This window comes from Dunckerocampus dactyliophorus, chromosome 15 (genome assembly GCF_027744805.1).
Source record: "Dunckerocampus dactyliophorus isolate RoL2022-P2 chromosome 15, RoL_Ddac_1.1, whole genome shotgun sequence".
NCBI classification, from domain to species: Eukaryota; Metazoa; Chordata; class Actinopteri; order Syngnathiformes; family Syngnathidae; genus Dunckerocampus; species Dunckerocampus dactyliophorus.
In genome coordinates this window covers 22832191-22854377 of record NC_072833.1, presented here as the reverse complement: position 1 = coordinate 22854377, position 22187 = coordinate 22832191, and the positions used below count along the sequence as shown (strand labels likewise).

General features: G+C 41.0%; 1 protein-coding gene across 10 annotated transcripts; it reads right to left on the bottom strand.

The window, feature by feature from the left end:
- Positions 1-789: 789 nt before the first annotated feature.
- LOC129168142 (lactose-binding lectin l-2-like) lies at positions 790-19548 on the bottom strand. 10 transcript variants are annotated; one of them, XM_054753063.1, is made up of 14 exons: positions 15701-19546; positions 14424-14906; positions 12178-12242; positions 11586-11705; positions 11324-11443; positions 9228-9395; positions 9080-9148; positions 8958-8999; positions 8811-8894; positions 4257-4275; positions 4091-4173; positions 2955-3071; positions 2611-2749; positions 792-2527 (listed from the first exon to the last, which is right to left on the bottom strand). In XM_054753063.1, the coding sequence occupies exons 6-14, from the start codon at positions 9360-9362 to the stop codon at positions 2472-2474; spliced, it is 744 nt and encodes a 247-aa protein (XP_054609038.1). In that variant the 5' UTR covers positions 9363-9395; positions 11324-11443; positions 11586-11705; positions 12178-12242; positions 14424-14906; positions 15701-19546; the 3' UTR covers positions 792-2471. The 10 variants fall into 10 exon arrangements, with proteins under 10 accessions (XP_054609036.1, XP_054609038.1, XP_054609044.1 ...); XM_054753069.1 differs by having other exon boundaries at positions 11324-11705; positions 12178-13255; positions 14424-14525; positions 14776-14906; XM_054753067.1 differs by having other exon boundaries at positions 11324-11705; positions 14424-14525; positions 14776-14906.
- Between the last annotated feature and the right edge of the window lie 2639 nt (positions 19549-22187).

The following is a 22187-nucleotide window of genomic DNA, read 5'->3' as shown; positions in this document are numbered from 1 at the left end:
CCGCAGTAAGGCATCTCCCTGACAAGTAAGACCTAAACCAATCGAGGGCAGTCCCCCTGACACCCACACAGTTTTCCAAGCGAGATAAAAGAATAGTGTGGTCCACTGTGTCAAAGGCAGCAGTCAGGTCTAAAAGCACTAAAATGGCTGAACCACCATAATCAGTCATTAAAAACAGGTCATTAAAAACCTTTAAAAGTGCAGACTCAGTGCTATGAAAGGCCCTGTAACCTGACTGGAAGGTGTCTAAAATCCCATTTTCATCTAAAAAAGGCTGCATCTGTGCAAGAACACTTCTTTCTAAAATCTTTGAGATAAAAGGTAGTTTAGAAATGGGCCGATAATTTGATAAAATCGAAGGATCAAGACCTGTTTTTTTAAGCAAAGGTTCAACAGCAGCCTTTTTACAAAAGGAAGGAACAATACCAGAGGACAGGCTGCTGTTGATGATATCACAAACATAGGGGCCAATAGTTTCCCACACCTCCCTAAAAAAGCGAGGGGGGAGTGGGTCGATGGGAGAGGAAGAAGGCTTAAGACCATCAACTACCTTGGTAATGAAGGCCAGCGACACAGGTTCAAACTGATTACAAACTTTAGAGCACTGTGTCACTGTAGACAAATTAATAGAGGGGTGATATATTGGCTCGTATAGACGCAACCTTATTAAAAAAGTGCAGGAAATGTTCACAAGTGTCAGATGAGACTTCCAGTGTCGTGGATGGACTGGGGTTTAAAACAGAGTCAATAGTTTTAAAAAGAACACGTGGGTTGTTCATATTTTTTGATATCACATCTGAGAGGTATTTTGTTTTCTCAGCCTTCACTATGTTTTGATAACGCCTCCAACTGGCTTTGAGGGTTTCAAAGGAACCTTGCAGACCATCTTTCTTCCACCTGCGCTCGGCCTTTCGGCATGAGGATGTGAAGGACTAAGCATCAGGAGACCACTGGTGCCAACTAAAGTATACTTTATTGATTCCAAAGGCAATTCCAACATCCAGTAGCACATATTGGAATAACGTGTGAAATGCTGTATCATGATGAAAAACACATCATCGGGGTGTCAGCACATGACTGGCAGGAACAGGGCAGCCAAGAGCCCATCAGACTCAACTATGGCATCGCTACTGTCAATGATAACACGCACAATATGGAAGTGGCAGTGGGCCGGGCAACACATTACACTTGCAGGCATTTCCAGCATCACTGGACTGATAAACAAGTCCTGGGAGTTCTTTGTAGTTTTCTAAGTCATTTTCAAATATGGTCTGGTCCTGATGAAGACCAGATGGTGACACCCCTACTGAAACAAGTCAATCAGTAGCATAAACAATCAAGGGACCGTTTGCAACGCTCAAGGTTAACCAAGCGGCAGCTAGCATGTTAGCATAGTGCTTTCAATAACAAAAAGCATGGAGACTTTTCCCAATTAGCATCAAAATTGACAAATTGTGTTTGCTATAGGCTATCTTAGTTTAACATAGCTGGTGAGCGTGCGTTACGCGGGGTGGGGCTTACGTGCCCACGATCTCATGCGTGCAACACCTTCCAAAGTTCCAATGCGCCCTCAATGTTAGACGTGAAAACAAATGATTGGCATCAGCCCGTACGCCAACAGTTTGCAAAGCCATCCAAGCGTGTGCACAACTGGATCACGCCATTACACTCGACATACGTCACATTCCAGCCAAGTATCCATCCCATATCCACAGCAGGGTCTAAGCTACAGTAAATGAAAAGGATGACATTCTGTGATGGATACACGCTGCTGATCATCATATCAAATATTAAGAAAGCACCACCACAGCACTCTTCAGCATTCTTTCTTTGGGAAAATCACATTAGCGCTGTTTCTTGAAATGGATCTATCATATCACTACCTTGTTTTGGATCCCTCACAGATATGCTGAAGGTTTGTGGTGTTGGCGCATCGAACATCTTCAACGTTTCACTAGGGTCGCGGGGGTGTGCCGGAGCCCATCCCGGCTGACTCTGGGCCAGAGGCGGTGGCCAGCCAATGGCAGGGCACACGAGCATTCACGCTCACATTCATACATGTGGACAATTTCACTTTTTCTTTAACTGTATGACTGATGATGTTGTGTTTTAGGTGTGTTTCTATTTGTCCCGTCTTGTCAGGGAGCAGCTTGTTATTTGCTGTGTGCATCATCAAAATGTAGAAAATGAGCCAATTTCAATAAGTGATTCAATGCTAACACAGATGCTGCTCCAAAATGTTGACTAAAAATGTGAATGCTTCATTTTCTGTGTGATGGCTTGTGTTAGCTCCTCAACTGCAAACAGGACGAGCTTTAGTTTGCAAATTGGTGTCTCGCAGGTTGTTTGGGATCATGTGCACGCCGATTATGATCAGGATTCATGAAAGCAACCGAATTGAAGGCAGAGTGGTGATCTTTCAGCACCGACGTCCTTGAAGGAGCAGCCGTCACACAGCCGAGACCATCCCGTCACAGCTGACAAAGAAATGGGCGCGTCGTAGAGCACGGCGAATCATTGAGTCCTTCTGTGAAGAAATCAGGTAAAAAGTTACAAGATGAAGGTTTGTTAAAGTGCTCATCAATCATGACTGCATTTCTGCAATCTTACCTTTCCGTATGTCCACACAATTTTCGTTATCACCCACGTTATTGGGCTCGCCTGATCCCCATCTCGCAACCTTGCTGTCTGCCTCTCCATCCTCCTTCACACGAAACGTGGAACCATCAATCCATTTCCACTCCTGATTCTGAAAAATGAAAGGATGCGTTGAAGCTATGAAATTGGCATCCAGCTGAGCAGTGCTGACCTTTTTTCTCATGAGAGTTACTTTTACAACATGAGCATCTTCATAGATGATTCCTACAACACTGGCGTACGTGTTGGTGTACACAACACACACGTCTACAAAAAGCAGCATGTCTTCATCAACCTGTGATTATTCAATCACCCACCTCTTTGTGGCCCCCAACCCAAGTATCCTGGCTACTACCAGCCAATCCAATGAGGAAGTCATACGTGGCTTTGGTGTGAACTGAGGCCAAACGTCCACCCTTGGCTACGCAGTAGTTCTGAAAAAGCCAAAGAGGACAGCATGAGATTGGCATGAACTGTGGCTGTAGGCAACCTCCTGGTGGAGTTTTTATGAAGTCCACAAGATGGCGGTAGCTGCACTGAGGTAGCATCCAGCGGCTTTATCCAGCTCTGCATGCGCTTTCAAATGGAATGCATGTTCCACCTGCCGCACGCGTGTGTACAATTCACTCATTAGTGGGGGGGGGGTCACGAGAGATGAAAAGGTGAGGAGATCTGTGGTTTGGAGAAAAGCGTTGTGGTGAGAACAGGGCAGCCGGAAGCCGTTTGCCGTGGCTACTATGGAAGTGGCGTTATTGGAAGCGTACAGGAAGTGCTTTATGCACACCGAAGGCCCCGCAATCCAAGCTGGCTGGGGGCCTGGGGGGGGGTGACGTGTGGATGTTTTCTACTGGAGTTGAACAGCTGTGGCGCCGCGTTCACATCCAAGCACAAGCTCTACCAATTCTACATTTCATCAAACGTACTTAAGATTTGTCCGATGGCGACACGTAGATGATGGGACTTCATCACCTGGCGCTTCTATTTACGCTCCTTTACATTTGGCTCGGCGCCAGCTGTAACCCAGTGGAAGTTACTTTTAAATGCTCCAAGCTAGTGGCAGGAATGTAAGTCAGGCGTACTGGTGGGCAAGTAATGGAACATAAAGGGTGAAGTGGGTGTCTTGATCATGAATAATGCTACTGTGGCCATCACAACACACCTCATACGTACAGCAGTGCTGGGCTGCATTTGCTCTCAATACATCTTGTTGTGGGACAAGAAACATTTCTAAAGGCACCTGCATTGCTCCGTGACATCACTAACATCTCATCTTGTCCTCCAATATCGTGCGTGGTCTCATCTCGTGAGTCGGCGTGGATTGAAAACATACGTGTGTGTGTGTGTGTGTGCATATTGTTGTTCCACAAAATATCTGAGCAGGTTTTTGTGTTTAGGGAGCAACGAGCGAGAATATTGCAAAGGACATTTGAAGGATTAAGAAGGGCTGGCATACCTGAGCATCATCCCAGGTCTCCCACTCCTTGACATACAGGTAACATCTTTTGTCATGGTATTGCCACGGCAGAGTGCAACAGCCTGTGAGAATAAAAGATTTATTGAGAAAAAGCACAAAACAAAGGGAGCATTCATTGTAAACGTAAATTGATTGACATGCTAACCTGCTTTCATCAGAAGATCCTGTGAATGTAAAACAAACTATTATTCAACTGAAGCTATTCTTTGCTTGACTCTCATCCTACTGTTTTATTGTAGCCTGTCAGTAAAAGCTAACATCTTCGCTCTACTCTCTACACATGCTCAGTGGTGCTCTTTTTCATTGACTTCCATTTTATCTTTCTTGTCATTTTAACTTTATTCCCACAATATTGTCACTTCATGCTCATAACATTCCAATTTAAAGGGCAGCTTTTCATGCCAACGTTATTTACCCTCGCTGTGGACTGGGGGGGGGAGACGTACGTGGCGAGGAACATTCAACTATTTGGTGCTTTCCTGACTACACTTCACCAACACAATATCAGGACTGCTTGCCGACTCTCGGATAGGCGAGAGGTACACATTCCTTGACATGAACTAGTTCCAAGTGCTGGCAGCTGCTAGCAAATCAAGCTAACCGCTGTTCAAAGCGGTTGCCTAGCAACAATGCCATACACAAAGCAAAACGATACCGGCCCTGCAACTGCGGTTTCAAAATCAGAAATTAGGTCAGACGACGAGTCAGAGTTCCAGGATATTCTCAGGAGCCAAGATTTGACATTAATACGAGCCTCGAGGAAGGAGATGAAGGAGATACACCAGCGTACCGCAGCACAAATTAGGCGTCTGCAATCACACATTGAGCAGCGCTGCAGTCACATTCACGAGTGAGGAAAGGATGGAAAAAAAAACAAGGCTCCATTTGACGTGTCTGCCATCTGATTTTTTTTTCCATTCAACTTAATTAATGCCTTACAATTTACTATAACATAAGGTCAAGACATGGGCATTAACAAATAATTGGACAACAACAACACACAATAAGTCATATAAGGATTGAGATTAAGGAAATAACAATGTAACAGAAAAGTGATAAATAAAAAAAAAGAAAAAAAAGATAATTAAAGATACACCAGGGGAAATGAGCAATGAAAATGAAATTGAATTAAGGATATTGAAGTGGGAGCACAGATTTTTAGTCCTGATAGCTTTCTTGTTATTAGCAGAGGACATCGAATTGAGGTACAGCTTCAGTTCTTTCATGAAAACAAAAAAGGGGTTTCACTTTGCCAAATTTATATTTGTGGATGTAGAATTTTGCAAGTATTAAAATGAGATTAATTAAAAATATTCTTTGTCAGCTGGAGCATCATTCTTGACAAAGCCCAAGAGGACATTTTGCAGGAGGAGATCAAAATCACATAAATATAAAGATAGGCCGGAACAGGAAGGCACTTATGGTCCAAAAAACAAACAAAATTAAAAAAAGTCCATAGATGCATTTCAATTAAAATAGCGTAAGCATATAGTCAATTTTTAATGCTGTAGATTAAGACAAGCAAAAGAGCCCAGACGTACTGGACTAAAAGTAAAGTGCACTTTAAATGAGGTGCATTCAGGAATGTATAGGCACTGTTTCCCCTTTGAGAAAAGAAAAAAAAAGCATCATGGGTTTTCTGTGTTCATCGGGACAGCGGGAAACCATTTCTCATATTATAAAGAGTAAAAGAAAAAAAAAAGTGCCTTGGTTTTGCTAAAGCAAAGGATGAATATTTGGTAAAGGAGTACCTTCACATCAGCTTCGTTAGCCGTCCAGACAGCTCCTCTGTGGACCCGGGACGAGAACTGAATGATGGCGCTTCTGGGCCCCTTCGGATTCTTTGTGCCAAGGCGATGGACGGTGTCAGTCACTTCTGGTAGTCGTTTCTTATCCTCTGGCAAGATGGCCTGACAGATTTTAAGTACTTCCAACCGTACCTGCTGGTTCTCTACTGTCTCCGGGATGCCATTCAGCCGCAAGTTCCAGCGACGAGAGTATCTTTCCAGGTCTGTGATCCGCGTTTCCAGCACAGCACTACGCTTTATCTTTCACTGCGTTGACATCCTCACAGATAGAGTGGATTTGTTTCTTCAGATCCGCAATCACTGCTTTATTTTGCTGAATTAGTGCTTCAACCTTGTCGGACCGAGTGTTAATTAGCTTGGCAAGTGAGGAGACCAACTCTGGAGCTTCAGGTAAATTATCTTCCATGGCGTTGCCGGCAGTATCTTCATGTTACCTTTCTTGCTGGGTGGTTTAGCTGGGGTAACTGGTAAGTCAGGAAAGTCATCCATCTTGCTGTCAATCAGAATATTGCGGCTAACGTTAGTTTTGTTAGCCGATTTTGCCTCGTTGCTAGCTTCTCCCGCCTTTCCGTCTCGCTGTTTTCTCTTGTCCTTAGCCGAATTCGGCATATTTCATGTTTGTTTTGACAAACTGAAACGGAAAGCGTTCGTGGCAGTTCTTAGACAGAGGCAGGCGCTCTGTAATTTAAGTTATTCACTCATAATTTAGTTTGGGTGGCAGGGCTCGATTCAGGGGGAGTGCTCACGGCGCCATCTTGGGTTCCCTGCCTGCCATCAGAGATGACCGGTTTAACTGACCTTTTCGCGTTACAGTCAGTGATGTAACTCCACACAATGGACCGCTGACGCCACAGGTGCAGACGCATGCGGTCTCTCCGTGAAGCACATCACTTCCTGTTTGCTAAGCAGATCATCGCACGAGCACTGATCTGTACTCAAAGAATCTGGATAGCTCATTGGCGATGACTTAAGCCACACGGCCGCCATATCACCACTCACAAGAACCACTTCTCGGGCAAAGACTTATGTGAGAACTTGTGAGTTGTTAAGTGTGTTGTTAGTTTGTTACCCACTCACACTAAATGCACAACAGGTGTGCTTGAGCTTAGTCATAAGGACTCGGGTATGATCATTTTTAAAAATTCTGTCGATATCATACCATACCTGAGTCATAACGGCTTTACATGGGGGGCCGTGGGGGATACGTAAACAAACAACCGCGACTAGACTACTAAACCATTTGCGGTTGCTTGCAAATATAAAAAAATACGTTTTTTTTTGTTTACCCAAATTTCAAATGAACCCCCACATGCAGACAATGTTTATATATTACATATATTACATATTATTCCTGTGGTTTTTGTTAAAATATATTTCTATATCAAAAAAGAGGTTATTTCTATTTCATAACACAAACAAAAAAAATCAGAAAAAAAATCAGCAAAATGTTAATGATTTTAAAAGTTGTCCAAAGTCACTTTTTTATGATTCATATTTTGTACAGACGAGAGCATAGTGAATTGTACGATAGTAAGAACAAAAAAGTAAAGGATCATGACCATGGATTTTAGTGGAAAAAAGGGATGGGATTTGCAGTTAAAACTAAAATGTCTTTCTAGAGGAGTAAAACTATCATTACGATAGGGGAGTGCTGAGCCAGGGTGCACAGTACAATTTTGTCCCAAAGGCAATGAGAATTGGAAGGGGAAAAAGTACATTTAATATAGCCAAAAGATAGAGAATAACGTATCAAATTGTTTTTAAGGGACGAAGGTTGCGTTACTTGAAGGAATGTTCCTTCAATGTTCCTTCACTACGTGGTCAAGCTGCAACACGGATGTACACAGCGCTTCCTGGTGAATTATGCAATGTAGAAACATGACCTCCTGCTCAGGGGTCCCTCTTTCACCTGTCCTGAATTCTCTTGAGCATCCCGACGTTTTTTCCTGTCACATTTGGCGATCCATCTGTGGTAACGTTGGCGAGCGAGTAGAAGGGCGGGAATTGGAAATGGCTCTCTCAAGTCACTGCGCCTACGGCGCCACCTGGTGTTGAAATGCCGTCATTACAAGTCCAAATGAAATGAATGCAATCGTTCACATCAAACCTTAATTCTGTACAATCTTCGGCGGGCCAAATTAAAAAGAACAACGGGCCGGAGTTTGCCTACTGCTGGCCTAGACTCTCATCTCATTGGCTGATTTACACAGCAGGTACGTGCGTTTGTGTGAGAGACAGGATTCTCCCTTAAACCTTCTTTCTTCTTCGTAGTCGCCCTTAAACTAACTTAAGTTACAAATTAAAATTTTGCACACAGCATTATCGTGCGTGTGCGTTTGTCTGTGAGACCAGCTGACTCAGACTCTTTGAGTCGCGTTTCGACTCAGGCTAGTCCTCCTCCTCCTCCTCTCCACTTGCGTTCTCCTGAACGGTAAGATTGTTTTTGTTTTTCAGTTTTATTGATTTACAGTAATCTTATTTATTACCTTATTTTATATTGGAATGTTACTGGACTATGTTTTGCTAACGTTTTCTTGTATTCTCCCACCACATTTGGTGGAGTGAGTGAGGGGTGAGTTTGGGACGATCTTGGAACGGATTAGACTATTTACATGTATTTTACGCTTTGTATAACATAAAAACCCTATAACAAAGGTTCTCGGAACGGATTATTTACGTTGTAGGTGCGTCTGCTGTATTTCTATGTTTCATGGCCTGCCCTGACTGCACGTCACTGATGCACACATTATTGTATTATGATAATATATAAATGTCATTCTAGTGTGAATGTATCCTTAGTCATCCACTTCATCTGTCCTGTCAGCTTCTGTAAGTACATGTTGTTGTTGTTAATACTGTAGTACTACTCCCTCGCCACTATGTGTGTTTACCTTCGACTCGTCAGTCATCTCCTCCACCTTACTGGTCATCTTCTTCATCTGTCCTGTCTGCTCCGTCATCTGTTCTTTCAGCTTCTGTAAGTACATGTTGTTGTTAATAGTGTAGTACTACTTCCAGACCATGTAAACCTGAAATACCTGAAATTCCTGAACAATCATCGTCATATATCCGGTCAGATCCTGCCGAGTACATGTTGTGGGTAAATACTGCGGTACTTCCTGTCCTTGCATGCAAATCAAGTATTCATGCATGTGTTTACCTGGCTGTTTCCTGCTTTGTCAGTAGTCAGTAGTGAGGTACCACGCTCAATCGTAGATTCATTCAACCTCTGCGGAGGACATGTGGGTCACTATACTCCAGTCCTTCTTGAACATGCATGGGAATAAAGTATCCATTTGTGTTTTTACCACGCCCTTCACTGCTTCAGCCAATGGCATGGCGATGAAGATGAGTCCAATCACGAAGGTCAAGCGGATGGTGGCCACCTGGAGGATAAAGGCCTTTGGAGGCTTCTTGCCCGCCATGTCCAGCTTGCTCTGCATGTTCCAAGTTGTTGTGTGATGAGTCTGCCTGTACTGGAGAAGATGGAAGAGTGGAAGAGGACACTTGATCAACTCAACTCCGCTGGCTTTTATTTTCTATTTATTTACAGGAGCCTGTCAGTTTAGCTTGGTGAACATGTCTTCATATTTACGTCAACATTCTTTTGTTGTTCAATCCATTTGTACCGGAAACACGATCGGTTCTGCGCACGCACGAGACGTACGTCACTTCCTGACGTAACGTGCTGTGATATCTATGATTACTTATCTATAAATTAACCGATAAGCATACTTAATAGATTCCTACATTGCGGCTTCTTTTCTTAGTCACTCTTGTTTAAAAACAAAACTTTGCTGTCATGCACGAAGCGCACGCGCAGATGCGCCAACGGCGCGTACATACCGAGATCTTTTAGGCTTTACGCCAGCCTGCACTTGGAAAAATGGTCGAGGACGCTTCATCAACTCAAATCCAGCCAATGTTCTTGACTTTTATTTCCCACTTCAACTCTTTCCAGGAGAACAGGTTAGGTTGCTAACCTTCCAATCAAAGAGGAACAGCATCAAATGACTATTTACATGACTAAACACTTTGTAAAGTAGAAGAAGCGATAGTGTTTCCGGTACGGATCGTGTAGCGACACGCAGCAAGCAAACAAAGCACATGAAAATAATAAGCTTGGCGAATATTGGGGAAAGACCAGCAGCAAACCGCCAAGATGAACGACCATCAATCTTCATCACACACACACACGTGTTTACCACCATCAGTGTATGTTGATAAGTTATTAGCAATGAGCACCAACAGTAAATGTTGATAAGAGTTCTTAGTACCTGTTGCGTCCACAGTCCAGTCCGAGCCAACGAGCAGTACTTGGAATAGAGCCTCCGAGCACAGCTTATTAGCAAACGTTTATATTGATAAAACGTCATTTCAAGGCGTGAGAGATACGTTTCACTCACATCATAGGACTCATAGGACACATTAACGATCATCTTTTATCATACGCTTGCTTTGATACGAGCGTTTGGGGGGGGGACTCACCCATCACGGAAGTTATTGATAAAATGATTATTAAGATGAATGATAAACTAGAGTAAATCCCACCCAGCAAAAATTTGTAGAAAAGACACCATGTCCAGGCGTTGAAACGACGTTTATATTTGGTTGAAAAGTGAAAGGTAAAAAGGCGTCTTTTTCAGGGCGTTGAAAAGACGTTTCCATAAAGACGTCCCTTTGATGTCCAAATTTGGGTGAAAAGTGAATGGTGAAAAGCAATCATTTTCAGGCCGTTGGAAAAGATGTCTCCATAAAGACATTGTTTTGATGTCTAAATTAAAGTAAACGTAATTTAGGCCCTGAATTAATTATTATAAATAATCACAAATTCAGGACTGAATTTTTACCCTTAAAAAATGAGACAATTTAACAAAAAAAGTATCAAAACATTTACTGTTCTCACATGGACAAGAACCTAACTTTTTACATCCACACTAAACATACCAAATTTGCCACAAAACAACCCCAAAAAACAACAAAATAATTTTATATCCAGAAGAACATGATATAAAGGATGTAAAACAAAAAAAATGGACTTCAATACAGTCATACTGACTAGTGTGAGGAGTAAACGTTTTCAAACAGACCGGGGACACTGGATGAATGAATATCCACTATGACAAAAATCATAAAGTGAAATGTTTCCATCTCATATCACAACTGAGAAACAATCGAAGTTCCTCCCTGATATTTCCTCTTCAATGCTACACTGTGAACACGAGGAAGGTTATCGTTAATAACATTTTGACATGAACTGCATGTATTGTGTATTTAAAATCATATTTTTTTCTAAAACAGCATTTGCAAGCAGTAACTTATTTACACATCCAGTGCAGCATTATCATTCATTTGGAGTTGTGTTTGTCACCCGACAAATGTCCAATACTAGTTGTGGACACACCTGTTTTATTTTTTAGGATAGCCTCCACCACCAGACCGCCCAGGAGCATGTTTGAAATGGTCTGCATAGTACGTGAACTTTCATGGTCTGTGGCTTTGCTGTCCTAGTTTTAGACAGCAGCTGCAATGACAAAGAAAATCATATGTAATCAACATTTGTTTATTCCTAATTACACAAAACAATCAAATGAACAACAAAAATGTTTGCGTTGTCGCATTTCAAATTTCTAGACAGAAAAATCCATTAAGAAAAAAACCCCAACTAGAGTTGTGCAACTCCATATGTGCCTGTCACAATGGCGTAAAGTTCTGTCGGTTGGAATGCCCTTTTGGAACTGGGGCCCTTCATATTGAATGAAGACATCAGGGAGTTTGTCATCATCCTGAAAAATTAGCACAGGAGGTGTCTACACTTAATCAGTTAACTTCTTGTGCTATTTAGGAGCTGGGGAGGGACGATGAGAGGTGAGGTTTGGAGGACAGAGATAGTTGATAAAGGGGGTAAAGGTAGATGGAGGGATTGAATAAGGGAGAAGACAGAAATATTGAGCAAGGAGGGAGGGACAAGGAGAGCAGAGAGGAAGTTGGACATGGGGGAAAGGATAGAAGAAGGGAAATAGAGGGAGAAGGGGATTGTGTGCTGGGGGAGTGTGGAGATGAGGAGAGGAGGGAAGATGAAAAAAAGGAAGTGAGGGAAATAAAGGAGATTGAAATGGGGAGGGAAAGAGGGATAGAGGAAGGTCCAGAGAAGATTTTGCCAACAGGCATTTCTTTTACCATCAAATACGTTCAGCTTTTATAATGAAAGGAATTATTATGATTTGAATGTGATGTTTGCATTTTGGTTCTCAATACCTGTCCAAGATCTTTGTTGTGCAGTCCGTGATGTTCTTACCGCCAATCGTACTTAACTGTGAAATCTATGTGAAAAGAGTTCATAGTTTTAGTATTTCACTGTATTTACAACAGACATTTTACAGCCCCTAAATTCTACACATTTAAAATTTAGCACCATTCCAGCTGGCACAGGGGTGGGTAACCATTTTGGGAATAAGACCTATTTTATCTGTGTTGGGGATGGTAGATCTGTGAAAATCAATATTTTAAAGTGTAATTATAGCATACATAATAATATGCAAACATAGTGTTGGTCCATCCATCCATCCATCCATTTTCTATACCGCTTCTCCTCTTTTAGGGTCGCGGGGGCATGCTGGAGCCTATCCCAGCTGACTTCGGGCGACAGGCGGGGTACACCCTGGACTGGTTGCCAGCCAATCGCAGGGCACATATAGACAAACAACCATTCACACTCACATTCATACCTATGGACAATTTAGAGTCTCCAATGAACCTAACATGCATGTTTTTGGAATGTGGGAGGAAACCGGAGTACCCGGAGAAAACCCACGCACACACAGGGAGAACATGCAAACTCCACACATAAATGCCCAAGGGAGAAGCATTGCCAACTTGGTCCAGATCTAGGAGGAGATCCCCCAGGACACCATCCGTAGTCTCATTAGGAGCATGCCCCGACGTTGTCAGGCATGCGTACAAGCACGTGGGGGCCACACAAACTACTGAGAATCATTTTGAGTTGCTACAATGACATTTTAGCCAAATGGACCAGTGTGCTGCATCATTTTTTCACTTTCATTTTTGGGGTGTCTTTGATTTCCCCCCTCTATAGGGTGATCATTTTCATTTCTATCAAATGATGTGGCATCATTTTGTTACTAATACATCACCCACTTATTATCAGGAAAGATATTCAAGATCATTTTTCCCCCAGTTTAGATCTGATGTGTTTTCGAAGTGTTCCTCTAGTTTTTTTGAGCAGTGTATCTTCCGTTATACAGTGTAGCGCTCTCCAACAGGTGATCCTGCAGCTGGACCAGAGAAGGTGTCAGAGTGTTCTGCTGTTTCTCTCCTAAACAGTAGTGAGAATATTAAAATTAAACCAGGATCAGTTACATTAATGTTACTTTGACAGTTTACATCAGTGAGGATGTTTTAGACCACAACAGACAGCAAAGTGCACACTGACACACCGAGGAAATGAAGAGGAGAGAGACTCTTCATTATGACTTACAATAATGCAGCGCAGTGGCACACGTTTCTCAGTAGAGACGAGCAGCTGTCAGTTTGTTACTGAGAGATATTTTAGTCAGTTAACTGTAAAGTAACATCAGGATTTATCGTCAAAAAAGTTTTACGTAAGTCAGAACTTTACACACGCTCCCTCTCCCTCCTCCTCGTTGAGCTCCTCCTTCGAAGTTATGATTAATCGGCGGCGAGTAATTAAGTATTGAAAAATACAGACGTCTGACTTAGAGCAAAAGGAATATTATGTTTGATATAAAAAGTGTTTACATCAAGTTGTCATGTCCATATTCATGTCCTCTCTCTCTCCATCCCTCTCTGCTACCGAATGTTTTTTTTTTTTTTTAAACCTGATTTCAGGTGGCGCTAAAGCTTAAATCAGCACTCCCTCCTCAAGTCCATGCCTTTTTTTTTTTTTTTTTTTTTTTAAAGAAGCAGTTAACTCTCTCTAATCATCAACTGCAGGTACAGAAACACTTTTACCCTCTGGTCAGGCTACCTAACACTTACGGCGAAAAGGAATGGCGGGCATTTATGAAGGTGTGGTTGTCAAGCAGAGGTGAAGATATTTGAATTAGGAGCATTCTGATCTGGCAAATTACATAGCAAGCCAACCAAATCCCGAACAGCGCGATGAATCTCATGTAGTCTGATCAAGGCAGACCACAAGAAAATGACTGGGTTGTTTGAGTTCACATTTTGTGGATTGGTAGACACACCAGATACTCAAATATGGTTGCTTCAGCAATGGAAAAGTGAGCTTATCATAATATGTCCCCTTTAAAATGTGATGTGGTTATTGATGTGATCAAAAGCTTCAAAATACATACTATTTTTTGGACATTGTTTTCAATACTGACCAATAAATTGTGCTCACATTTGTTTCTGGGTGTTTTTCTAATTTACACTAGTCGACTACTCTTTTCATTTAGTTGACAGGGAAATTAGCCGCCAGGAACATCCCTAGTTATTAGATTAAAAATGTTCAATCTTACCATGTCTGGATGTTGAGTGTCCTAGAGTGGAAGGTGTAGCACTTCAACGGCTTGATCGGTGATTGGAAGTGTTGGGACGCTCCCTTCTAGAGCGGGACTGCCCTGGAACACCAACATGGCACACATGAGACAAGAAAATGACAGGAAAATGCTTTGAATGATTACGTGAACTGAGGAAAAGCTATGTGAAATCAATTTCCCTGACTTTTCCAAGGCCTGGAAATGACAATTTTCTAATTCTATGACTGTTCCAGAGTTTTCGTGTGTGTAGGATTTCCTTATTAGTGCACTTTGTTTCTACCCCCTTCCCAAAAAATAGGTTGCCAACAATGTCTAAGTTGATTATCTTAACATATCTGGAAGATGAGCGTCTGGGAGTTGAGCCCACTGATGATTGAGAACAAGAAGTGAAACATCCTCCATCGCTTCCATGACTTGATTGGTGATCGGGAGAGTTGGAACGCTCCCTTGACCTTCACAACCCTGTAACACCAAGATGGCATATGTGGAACAGGAAGACAGGAAAATGCTTTGATTGGTTAAGTACTGTACTGAAGAAAAAGTCATGCTAAAATACATTTCCAGGACTTTTCCAAATACCCTTTTCCCAATTCTGTGATTTTTCTATGGTTTTTGTGGCTGTAGGAACCTGTAATAGTGCATTTTGTTTCGGCCATAAAACCTATTGTGATGTCAATGTCGAAAACGGTAAACTTACAGCAGGCAGCTACACAGTGAAATTGTCACTAGACAGCTTCCTTTTCAGTAAAATACCACTTTATTTCTTCCTATTGATGGCCTACACTGGAATATGAATAGCAAACTAATCTAAAACACACAAACATTCTGCTGGCCATGAGCCACAGAGAGGTTTGAGTGGAATCATCTTTTTGAGTGAAAGGCAGAAGCAACCATCCTCTGTTTTATTCGATTTCTTTATCTAAAAACCTTAAAAAGTCCACATTAAAATTCATCTGTTTTCAAGGATTTCCAGCACCTTGTATGAACCCTGATCCGTGTACTAGTTTGCGATACACTTGAGGGGTCAAACACACATATGTCCATGATGTGGTTGAGGCTACAATTTCGCTGCAAAGCTGGAAGGCGATTTGATTTGCCACCGGAAGCGAATGTTTTATCCACCAATTTGCTCACTTTAGATGGAGGTAGGCTAGAGGTGAATATTTGCCACTGATATATTTGTATGTGTCACAAGCCTGATGATTACGACATAACACATCTTACCATGTCCACTGTCATATCCACTTTCAGCTTACCGTACTCTGTGGGTGAATTTGGCGACCGTCTTGTCCAAGTAAACTCGTCATCCATGGTGGATTCTGTAATCAAATGCAGTGTATGAAGCTTATATTTCACACCAATTCGCCTACGCGCTCATCTCATTGGCTGATTATCGGGGCACCGCCTACGTTCTTATCTCATTGGCTGATTATCGGGGCACCGCCTACGCTCTTATCTCATTGGGTGATTATCGGGGCACCGCCTACGCTCTTATCTCATTGGCTGACTTATCCAGTGCGTCCAGTTTGTATGTGAGCTCCCTTCAGCTTAGTCGCCCTTAAACTAGGTTGCACGCATTGAAATCTCTTCTTAATTTACTTTTGTGTTAAAATTACCGGAGTCATGGGCCCTAAACCAAGTGTAAGTGAGAAGAAAAAAAATGGAAAAGTTGTCGATCGAAACAAAGCAGGAAATGATCCAGAAGCATGACGGTGGTATGAAATTAAGTGATGTTGCTAGACTATACGGCCGTTCCCCATCGACTATTATACCTTATTTACCTTATTTTATATTGGGATGTTACTCTACTATGTTTATGCTGTTTTGTTATATTTTCCCACCACATTTGGTGGACTTTGAATTTTTTGAGGGCCAAAGGGGTGAGTTTGGGAAGATCTTGGAACGGATTAGGCTATTTACATGTATTTTACACTCTGTATAACATAAAATCCCTATAACATAAAGGTTCTTGGAACGGATTATTTACCTTGTAGGGGCGTCTACTGTATAACTTTGCTGTATATTATGCAGTGTGATTATGTGCACCAGGCCTCTTCAAATGGCGGCCCGCCATCTTTAAATATGTTTATTGTGTGTTTTGACTCATTTTAGCAAATTTGAATTAGACTTAACATATGGGATGTGGAGAGAGTCTGTAAGCAGAACTGTAAGTGATTTACGTGAATACACTGGATTATTCACCTTATATACCCTAATTTTTTTTTTTTTTAATTTTTGTATTGTATTGTACTTTATTTATCCCACAGCGGGGAAATTCACTTGTTACAGCAGCAAGCAAGATACGCAAGTAAAGAATACATATTGACTACAACATGGTTCAGGTGGTTAGTCTTCAGACTAACCTCGCACATCAGGTGTGCTTGAGCTTAGTCTTAAGGACTCGGGTATGATCATTTTTAAAAATTCTGTTGATATCATACCATACCTGAGTCATAACGGCTTTACATGGGGGGCCGTGGGGGATATGTAAACAAACAACCGCAACTAGACTACTAAATCATTTGCGGTTGCTTGCAAATATAAAAAAATACGGGTTTTTTTCTTTGTTTACCCGAATTTCAAATGAACCCCCACATGTTTATATATTATTACATATTATATTACATATTATTCCTGTGGTTTTTGTTAAAATATATTTCTATATCAGAAAAGAGGTTATTTCTAACACAAACAAAAAAAATCAAAAAAAAAATCAGAAAAATATTAAATGATTTTAAAAGTTGTCCAAAGTCACTCTCTTTTATGATTCATATTTTGTACAGAAGAGAGCATAGTGAATTGTATGAAAGTAAGAAAACAAAGTAAAGGATCATGACCATGGATTTTAGTGGAAAAAAGGGATGGGATTTGCAGTTAAAACTAAAATCTCTTTCTAGAGGAGTAAAACTATCATTGCTATAGGGGAGTGCTGAGCCAGGGTGCACAGTACAATTTTGTCCCAAAGGCAATGAGAATTGGAAGGGGAAAAAGTACATTTAATATTGCCAAAAGATAGAGAATAACGTATCAAATCGTTTTTAAGGGACGAAGGTTGCGTTACTCGAAGGAATGGGAGAATCTCCCCGCTTTTTAATGTAAAACATAGATGTTCTGCGAGCCTCTTCATCTGCTTTGTACACTATGTACGCTGTGCCAATGTAGTCGAGATGTGAGTGGCAAGATGGCGTCTCTTTGGCTTCAGCGGCTTGTACGGGCGGGTGCGACGTATGAGCTATCCAGACTTATTAGTACAGATCAGTGGTCACAAGCGGTGCAAGCCAGTGTACGGAACCCAAGATGTGGAAACACAAAAATTTACAGTCCAAAAAGTACAACAGAAATCACACGGGGATAAGCCACAAAACAGGATACAAAAAACGCTGCTAGAAAAATAATAGCAGGGAAAAATGTACAAGTGAACATAACAGCGCTGCTAACCTAGCAGGAACAATAATCTAGTGTACTGCTGAAAACCAAGCAGCAGCCAAAACACAAAAGACGTTGCTGAAACCCAAACAGGAAATAACCTAGGCTGCTGAGGCACAACAACACACAGTAAATGAAGAGAAGCACTGTCACTTTCAGATGGTTTTAGCTGGATTTGGAAGATACAGTCAAACTTGTCTATAGCGGCCACTAGAGGGAGACTGCAAAAGTGGCCACTATAGACAGGTGGCCTCTATAGACAGGTTGGCGTCCAGTTTGAATGTTGACTAGTAGAGGGCACTGTGGGACTGCAGATAAAAGTTGTACAGCACTACTAGGCTTGTTATTATCCACCACCCACAGAACAAAGCTGTGCTAGTAATGTCTTACGCTTGTTTTTAATATTTTACTTTTTATACGGCAGAGTGTCATTACAGCTTTAGTTCATCAGGAAGTGACAGGAAGTGACGGTGGGCGTCCCGAGCAGAAGAGCTAGGCTCAGTGCTAGCTGTGAGTTTGGAGAGAGTTGGGAAGTGTGTTTATGTTGGCGTGGATGTAAAGTCCTGCAGTGTTCTCCGCTGTTAATAAAGCCATTAAAGTGCATCGGCGACGTGAGTCTCTCCTTCCCCACAACAAGCGGCATTACAGTATTGACCAGTGCACACCAGGAAATAAACGGTGTCATTTCTTACAGGCATTTCCTGGACAGCTATGTAGTGGGGCTTGTTTAACCTTTGCCTTGTGGGCAAGCAGGAAGGAGAGAAGATGCTGAGAGATGTGTGTGTGTTCTGACCTGCTGTCTGGTGGCCGCGTTCAATAAATAAAGTTGGCAGAAGCAACAGGAGAAGTTTCCTTCTTTGCTTCGGAGCTAAATAACACTGACAAGTTAACAGACTAGTAGCGAACGGAAAAGAAGACGGCTTTTTTTGTGTCAAATACAGAAGATGAGGACTTTGATGGATTTGTGGATGAGGATTGATCAAAAATAACGTGAGTACATTCTAAAATACTTCAATTAAGTACAACCCAACTCAGTTTTGCTCCCGCTGCCGCATGCATGCTAGCGTATGTTTATTTTTTTATTGTAGCGTCGCTGGGAGCACGTCCTGTTCCCAGTCTACTTTGCGGTAATGTTTTGGTGCAAATGCTCTTAAAGTTACATGTTTGACCAGGAAATAGCAAGCTCAAAAGAAGACGGCTTTTTTATGTGGAACAACTGACAGTTTGTGTGGATCTTGTGAATGATTGTGACTGAGCTAGGACTCAGTAATTAAAAAGGCTTCATTGATTGAAAAACAAAACTTTTTTGTGCATGAAGCTTCTACTTGAGTCGGTAATTTGGCCACTATATGCGGTCAGAAATTGACCAAGGGAGACAAAATGGGTGGCCGCGTTAGACAAGTGACTGCTATACACAGGGTCTATAACATGTAAATTTGCTGCGGGGGATTTTTCAGTGGCCGCTATAGGCAGGTGGCCGTTCTCTATAAAGGTGGCCGCTAAGACAGGTTTGACTGTACTTGGCAAATGCTTATGGGCTTTCTCCAAAGTAAGGTCCAGTTCAGGGGTGTCCAAAGCCTGTTCCAAAGGCTGTTTTTCTATAGGCCCGTGGCACATTCAAAAAATTAAAACAAGAACACAAAAAAACAGCAAAAATGGAAACATCAGCAGTAAAAAAATAAAGAAAAAATATTTTTTTTAAAATGTAATTTAACAAGAAAAAGTCATTATTTAATGAGTGGTAATATTCTGAAAAAAATAACAAAACAACAAATAAACTTTTAATTTTTTTTGAAAATTAGGTTGTAAAAAGATATAAAGCTACGAGAATAAAGTCAAAATATTATGGAAAATAAATCATAATTAGAAGAAAATTTGCAAGAAGAAAGTTGAAATAGCTGCAAAATGTAAAAAAAAAACAAGCAGGAATGAAAAAAACAGCTGAAATTTTTTTAAAATAAAGTCATAAAATTATGAGGAAAAGTAATGACATTTTAATAGCATATACCTGTAGTTGAAATATTAAAAAGATAATAAATACTTTATTTTTTAATGTTGTAATAATAAAGTAATAATAAAGCTCTAATTTTGTCAAATAAGGTTGGGAAAAAGTTACAATATTATGGCAATAAAGTCTAAATATTATGGGAATAAAGTCATAATATTATGAGAAGATCATTTAAGAAGACATTTGAAATATTTGGAAAATAACAAAAACCAGGACAAATACAACAGGAAAAACGGGAAGAAGTACATATAGCTTCTAGCATATCTACATCACATTTGTCGCTTCACCAAATGTCAAAGTGGAAAAAGTTTGGACACCTCTGGTGTAGTTCCCTTCACAATAGCATCCACCGCGGTTTTTCAAAAATGAATTAATTCATAAATGATCACTGTTTGGTGCTTATTAGTCCAAAATATTGAAGTGGAGTGAGTCTGCCCGCGTGAGTTTGGTTTATTTTCCCTTTGATGCCTTAGCTACGGTTTACGTGCCCTTATTTTGTGTGTACTTCCGTTTTTGCTCTGTTATGTCTTCTCACACTTTGCCTTTCTGTTTTCCCGCACCTGCTGCTAATTGTAGTTGTTCTATTTAGTGCGCGCGCCTGAGTTTGTCGGATCGTTGCATAAGTTCCTGCTCTTTTGTTGGCATCCTGTCGCTACACAGCAGCAATAATTAACAAATATACATTTTTACCCGCAATCGAGTCTCAACTCTCGCATCCAGGGGTCGCTGCCGCAATGCCAAAGCCAAGACGTGACACATTTGTAGTATTCTACACTGGTCACTAGGTGTCAGTAATGTTACATTGTTGAGACATTAGCGCCATAGTTTCCCCCATATTGTGATTCACATCAAAATAATAATTTTTTAAAACATTTTTTTGGATCAGTCTTTGATATTTTCTAGAACCTGTTGGAAAATTGTCCTGTATTTTTTTTCCCAAGTGCTCTGACCATTTTTTGTGGCGTTATATGCACAAATGACAAAAACGGTCCTATCTCGCAATGTTAAAGAATCTTAAAAAAAAATTCCTTGATCCAGACAAGACAAGAAACTTTTCCAATGCTAACACGTGAGCTATTATGTCTTATTTTTGCATATCATGTCAACTGTATTAGGTATTATGAGTGTAAAGGTGACTATAGGGGTGTTATCTCATGTCTACAGGACTTTAATGTTAAACGTATTGAGAAAGTCATGAAGAAGTTTTCTATGCTCTAAATACGAAAATATTCTATTTATTAATATTGAATCCTACTTTGTGGAAATTCACTGATCACGCTCGGGTTCGTAACCAATCAACCGCGATCACTATTTGGTCATGAATCGTAGATGTGTGGCATTTATATATGCAAGTGGCTGAATTTGGGCATCTATTTGCGCAGAGGTCACTATTTGAAAACATTGCATAAAATTTTCAATATCGGTAAAGGTTTTTGTGGAGACATATTTCTGAAGCAAGCGATGCATCGTTATTCAAATCCTTCAAGTGGGCATCTATCCGAGGGGAGGCCACTATTTTGAGGAACTGGCATATTTTCCAAAGTCAATGGGGGCTTTTAGAACCCCGCCCACCTCCGATTTCTGAAGGAGCATTTATTTGAGGTGTGGCATTTGTTAATTCAAGTGGGATATCCACTATAGAGCAGAAGCCACTATTTGAGGAAATATTGTATTATCGATGTCAGTCAGGGCTTTTGGAGAAAACCACAGATTTCTGAAAGCCAGGTAGTAAACAAGGCATCTATTGGAGGTGAAGCCGCTATTTCAGGAATCTCAATGAAGTCTTTTGCAGAAAAAGCTCGCTTTCTGAAGGTGATTATTTAAGGTGTGGCATTTTCACATCCATTTGAGCTGCTATTTCAGCAAATACAGTACATATTTTCAGTGCCCGCCCAAGGGATTTTGGAGGAAGGAACTAGCTTTCTGAAAGGGTGTTTAATAAAGGTGTAAAGTATCTATTAGAGCGGAGGCTACTAATTAAGGAAAGAGGATATTTCCAATGTCAGTGACAGTGAGGACTTTTGGAGAAAAGCACATATTTTTGAAACCCATGTAGTAAATGAGCCGTTTATCTGAGGTGTGGCATTTATTTGTTCAAGTTCAAATCAATTCTGTTTGAGGAAATAAAGTATTTCCAATGTCAGTTCGGACTTTTGGCCAGATTTGTGATACCCATGTAGTGAATGAGGCCTTTATTTGAGGTGCAGCATTTATTTATTTGCGTTAAAATACATTTTATTTGAGGAAATACAGTATTTCCGATGTCAGTGAGGGTGTTGGGGAGATTTCTCCAACCAATGTTTCAAAAC

What these genes read in the sequence shown, in the direction of transcription:
- LOC129168142 (XM_054753061.1), bottom strand. Translation starts at nt 10,358, where the DNA reads ATGATCGTTAATGTGTCCTATGAGTCCTATGATGTGAGTGAAACGTAT. An exon ending in TGATTGTTCAGGAATTTCAG is followed by an intron (nt 8,895 to 8,957) that starts GTATTTCAGGTT and finishes ATGTACTTACAG; the next exon opens with AAGCTGAAAGAACAGATGAC. An exon ending in AGACCTGGGATGATGCTCAG is followed by an intron (nt 3,072 to 4,090) that starts GTATGCCAGCCC and finishes TGGCTTTTTCAG; the next exon opens with AACTACTGCGTAGCCAAGGG.